The sequence below is a fragment of the Nicotiana attenuata genome, chromosome 2 (assembly GCF_001879085.1).
Source record: "Nicotiana attenuata strain UT chromosome 2, NIATTr2, whole genome shotgun sequence".
Classification (NCBI taxonomy): Eukaryota; Viridiplantae; Streptophyta; class Magnoliopsida; order Solanales; family Solanaceae; genus Nicotiana; species Nicotiana attenuata.
In genome coordinates this window covers 27,446,075-27,450,892 of record NC_031990.1, presented here as the reverse complement: position 1 = coordinate 27,450,892, position 4,818 = coordinate 27,446,075, and the positions used below count along the sequence as shown (strand labels likewise).

General features: G+C 33.6%; 1 protein-coding gene across 1 annotated transcript; it reads right to left on the bottom strand.

The window, feature by feature from the left end:
* Window positions 1,107–2,891, bottom strand: LOC109205942 (1-aminocyclopropane-1-carboxylate oxidase-like). Its single transcript, XM_019368712.1, has 4 exons — window positions 2,678–2,891; window positions 2,346–2,572; window positions 1,754–2,087; window positions 1,107–1,671 (listed from the first exon to the last, which is right to left on the bottom strand). The coding sequence occupies exons 1-4, from the start codon at window positions 2,783–2,785 to the stop codon at window positions 1,378–1,380; spliced, it is 963 nt and encodes a 320-aa protein (XP_019224257.1). The 5' UTR covers window positions 2,786–2,891; the 3' UTR covers window positions 1,107–1,377.

Here is a 4,818-nt window from a genome sequence, read left to right as displayed (position 1 = left end):
GGTGGTGGGTGGATGGTGATAGGTTATAATAATGGGCAGTGCCGGCTGCGGTTGTTGATGGTGATGGGGTGGTCAGTTGTGGTGGATGAGTACTGATTGTGGGTGATAATAATGATGGTCGGAGTGGTGGGGATAGTAGGTGGTGATGGTCGATAATGGTGACGCTATGATTGGGGATGATGGTGGTGGTGGAGGTGGTGGTGGTGGTGGGGTGGTGGTGGTGGTTGAGTATGGTGGTGGTGGTGGTGGCATGGTGGTAGTTGATAATGATAAGCGGTGACAGCAGTTAATAATGAATAAGTGATAGCATCTTAATGAAATTAAGTCTCTGTTATGGATCTTAATCATACAGACCTATTCAGACCCATTAAGTGGTTGTGAAGTAAAAAAAAACAAACACACTTAATGATTAAGATCTGAATAATTAAGATTAAGACTTTAAAAATAAACACACTTAATATCTGAGATCTGAATTATTAAGATTCAGACCTCTATTAAGTGCAAACAAATGAGGCCTCAGGGGTTTGGTTTTTGAAGTGCTCCACTTTCGCAAATAACACACTTATAGGAACGTTAATAATTGTCAATAAATCAGCTGGGAAGTGGCATACACAGTAATTGTCAATAAATCAACAGAAATGCAGAAAGAAAAAGAGCAGTTGAGTATCTATAGTATTATTTGTATTTTTCTCTTTTAGCATCAGCGCAGTTCGGTGTCCATATAAATGATCAACTGAGAATCCTTGGAAAATGACAGTCATGATAAAAAGGAAAAAAGAAACAAATAATTTGAGGATGTCAAAGTTTGCTATGTCATCCAAATTCCTTTTTCAACAAAGTTTCGAGTCTTATTCTGATTTTAAATCAGTTGTGCTGTAACACATTCCGCTTGAGGTAAACGTGTACGGAAAGAACAAGCATTAAGTGATGAGTTTGACATATATATACACAGGGGATATAATTTTTCTTTAACACTATCAGTGTAATTTTAATTGTATCTGCTGTAATAAATCATTTACTATAATTTGCATGTTTCTAATCCATGTTCGCTATAAAAAATTATTTGTAATTGTCTTTTAATTGACTTGATAATGTAAAATCGTATGTGGTGATGCAAACAGGTTTATGGATACATAGATTTTATTAAAGTGAAAAATGCAAACTTTACGATATACCCCTTAATAACAACTTCAGACAGGACATGAGACGACAGATAAAGTAACATAAGTTCCACAGCAACCTTACTACTAATTTACTTCTTTCATAATTAAGGACAACACGAACTCCAAACCATTAGAAACCTTAACCTCTTTAATCCTCTTAATTAATTTCTTATTAATGCATAAATAAAATCCCTTCACATTAACTGAAACACCATCAAACAGTTTCAATTGGACTTATGTTGACAGTAGTCTCCACAGCTTTCATAGCCTCAAACCTAGGCTCCTTAGCCTGGAATTTGAGACCTGCATACAGCTTCATGTAGTCTTCAAACACAAATTTGGGATACTTCAACTTGTTCTCTTCTTCTGCCTTTTCAACCAACTCTGGTGCTGGGAATATCACAGCATCACTTCCTGGATTATAAAACGAAGCAATTGACATTCTAGTGCCATCTTGTTGAGCAATAACTCTGTGCTCAATACTCTTGTACTTTCCATTCGTTATGACCTTCAACCAATGACAAAAACTAGGATTAGTAACTTCAAAAGTTTACCAGATTACCTGCTACAACATGTTATAAAATACAGACCTCGAGCTGGTCGCCAAGGTTGATGACAATTGAGTGTTTCATAGGTGGGACATCAATCCATTCACCATCTTTCAGTAACTGAAGACCACTGACTTTGTCATCTTGGAAAAGCAGGATTAGGCCACCAGCATCAGTGTGAGCCCGTAGGCCTTTGATCAGTTCTGGCTTGGGGCAAGGTGGATAGTTGCTAACTTTGGTACCAAAAGTTGGACCCTTTGAGCCATAAAATGCTTTCTTCAAATAACCTTGCTCGAGCCCGAGGTTTTCACACAGCAAATCAAGAAGATCTTCAGCTAGTTTCTCTAGCTTCAACGCGAAATCCTTCATGACGTTTCTGTTATGAGGTAATGTAAAGTTAGTAAAATTAAGCAGAGCCATACTAAAAAAATTGACACTTTAGGCTAAATTCTTTGAGTTGGAAATTTGGAAAAGTAATTAATTAGCACTGTCATTTTTGTTGTGGTCCTACGTCAGGTTAAAAGGGTGCAGGTTGAAGTGATACAAATCCCAGATAATTGGAACAATCTAGAAAAAATATAAAAAATAGTGAAAAGGGGTGTCAAAAAAAGGACAAAAATTGATTTTTCTTAACCTGTATTTATCCTCTAAGTCTGGAACTTCATAAACAGTGGAAACAGGGAGGTGTTTCACGTAAAAGGTGCTTTCCCAATCAAGATCATCAATCTCAGTTTGGACAGCCTCAAGACCTTTACTTGCCACCATTTCCTTGAACCTTTGCTCCATGCATTTCTTGTAATGCTCCTTAGTAAGCTTCTCAACTGTGTCCAGCACTTCATGGGAAATCCCATGATTCACAAGCTTCATATATAACAACACACAAATATATAAGTTATTAGAAAACAAAATTCTCTTCTTTTTTCTTTTATAATAAAATAAGTGTAAGATCTTGTAGACTAATGTTACCTCAAAGAAGCCCCAGTTTTCACATGCATCTTTGATCTTATCCAATGTTTCAGCCCTCTTCTCAGTTTGAAGTAACCCCAAATCAACAACTGGGAAAGTACTCGCCATCTTTTCTGGTTAGCTTTTGTTGTTTGTTTAGTAGCTATTTCTGTTGTGAGTGGAAAAGAAGTGTACCAATGAGAGGTATTTATAGGCCTTTGAGGGGTAGAAAAACATAATGAAATGATAAAGGATCTGACGAATTTAATTAAAAAGATTTACTAACGTATATACATTTGCGGTACAGATAAATTTTCTATAATAAGTGTACATTTATTAGATGTTGTAAAACCTACCATATTTTCTTTGATTATTAATTCCACCTATTATAAACAGAGTTACTTGCAACAAACTTTTAAGCTGTTTGTTTGTGTAAAAATTCTTTCACTCTATTCGTATTAAAATTTAAATTCATTAAATTTTTTACATGTAATAAGCAATAAATTATAAAGAAAGTAAAAGAGAATATGTGAGAATTTAAGTGGGAACAGGACTCGTGGATGATGTATGTGTGTACATCCAGATGGACCCCTACCAAGTTTGGAAAGAATGTTTAGCTATATATGGCCAATTGGCAATGGGCAATTCCTGCTTATTATGGCTTCATCTCTCTCTCTTTTGGTGGGATTGCACCTAATAAACGGAGGCGGATCCAAGATTTAAACTGTATGAGTTCGGCTGTTAAAATTTTTAGCATTCAACATATTATATTTTTAAAGTTATGAGTTCATCTACTATTTTTATAATTTTCATAAATTTTTACATATAAATTTGTACTCCATGTCAAAAGTTATGAATTCAATTGAACCCGATAGTAGTATACTACATAGGCTTATGCTAATAAGTGTTCCTTTCTCTTTGCTTTTCTTTGCTTCTATTTTTTTCCACGCACGCCATTCTATCGCTTGCTACGGTTAAAGTTTTTTTTAGAGATTGTATAACTTTATTTACGTGGCAAGTATATTTTATGAAATCATTCATTTTTCTACCTGAAAAGACATTCTTTATTCGTTATTGTGATAAGGTGCATCAAAATAAGGTTACGTTCGGACGGATTAGGATAGGTCGATTGAAAAAAGGAAAAATTCATAACTAGCAACGTAGATAGTGAATAATTATAATATCTTAATAGTATTAATTGATTAACAAAATATAGCAGCAAAATAATATGGAAATAGATCATACCAACCAAAATAAATGGGCGAGACTCTTTCTAAGATCAGTATTAACTACTATTCACGTTCTATAATCTAGCTGTCACATCTCTCCATATGCATTTTCAGATTTTAATCCACATTCATTCCCTTCCGTTCACTTCTTTCTCCAACATATTGAAACATAGTGATATCAATTTATATATATACCAATTGTGAATAATTAAATATAAACGTGGAATAAATTTATACATGATATTACAACGGTAATAAAATTTGTATAAATGTATATATTCACTGTATAATGGTGGTATTTAATAGTTATTAATGACATTGGTATTCTACTATATTAGCACTATAATGATGGTATTTAAATTACAATATATACGCATACATACACTATAATGATGGTATTTAAATTACAATGATATTCTAATATATAAATATACAGATCGAGTATAATAATGGTATTCAATAAAATATAAATGACAATCGTATTCTAATATATTAATGTTGTATTTGTTCATATTAGTCCGTCATTATTGTGTCATCGAAGAACAAAAGTATGTTGAGAATAATGCAATAATCCGGGCAGAAGATGATGGCATAAATTGGCGACATAGGGAGAAATTCTTAGAGATATTAGGTAATTTTTAGTTTATTAAAAGAGAGAAAATACGTGATCATTTACATGGTATTTTGGCATTTAAATGTGATATATTGCAATTATATATATTATTGTCACGACCCGGAATTTCCACCATCGGGACCGTGATGGCGCCCAACATCACATTTGCTAGGCAAGCCAATGTTAGAGTTTTATTAACCAATTTCCTTTACGTTTCAGTGATTTAAAAACATACAACGTAAAAACAAGTAGAAATAAATGCGGAAGTAAGTAACTAGCCCTTTTTCAATATTCTATTACCATCACTATTGCCATTACTA

Coding starts and splice junctions, on each gene's coding strand:
- LOC109205942 (XM_019368712.1), bottom strand. CDS start 2,785: ATGGCGAGTACTTTCCCAGTTGTTGATTTGGGGTTACTTCAAACTGAG. Junction 2,088..2,345: donor GACTTAGAGGATAAATACAG/GTTAAGAAAAAT, acceptor ACCTCATAACAG/AAACGTCATGAAGGATTTCG. Junction 1,672..1,753: donor ACCTTGGCGACCAGCTCGAG/GTCTGTATTTTA, acceptor CATTGGTTGAAG/GTCATAACGAATGGAAAGTA.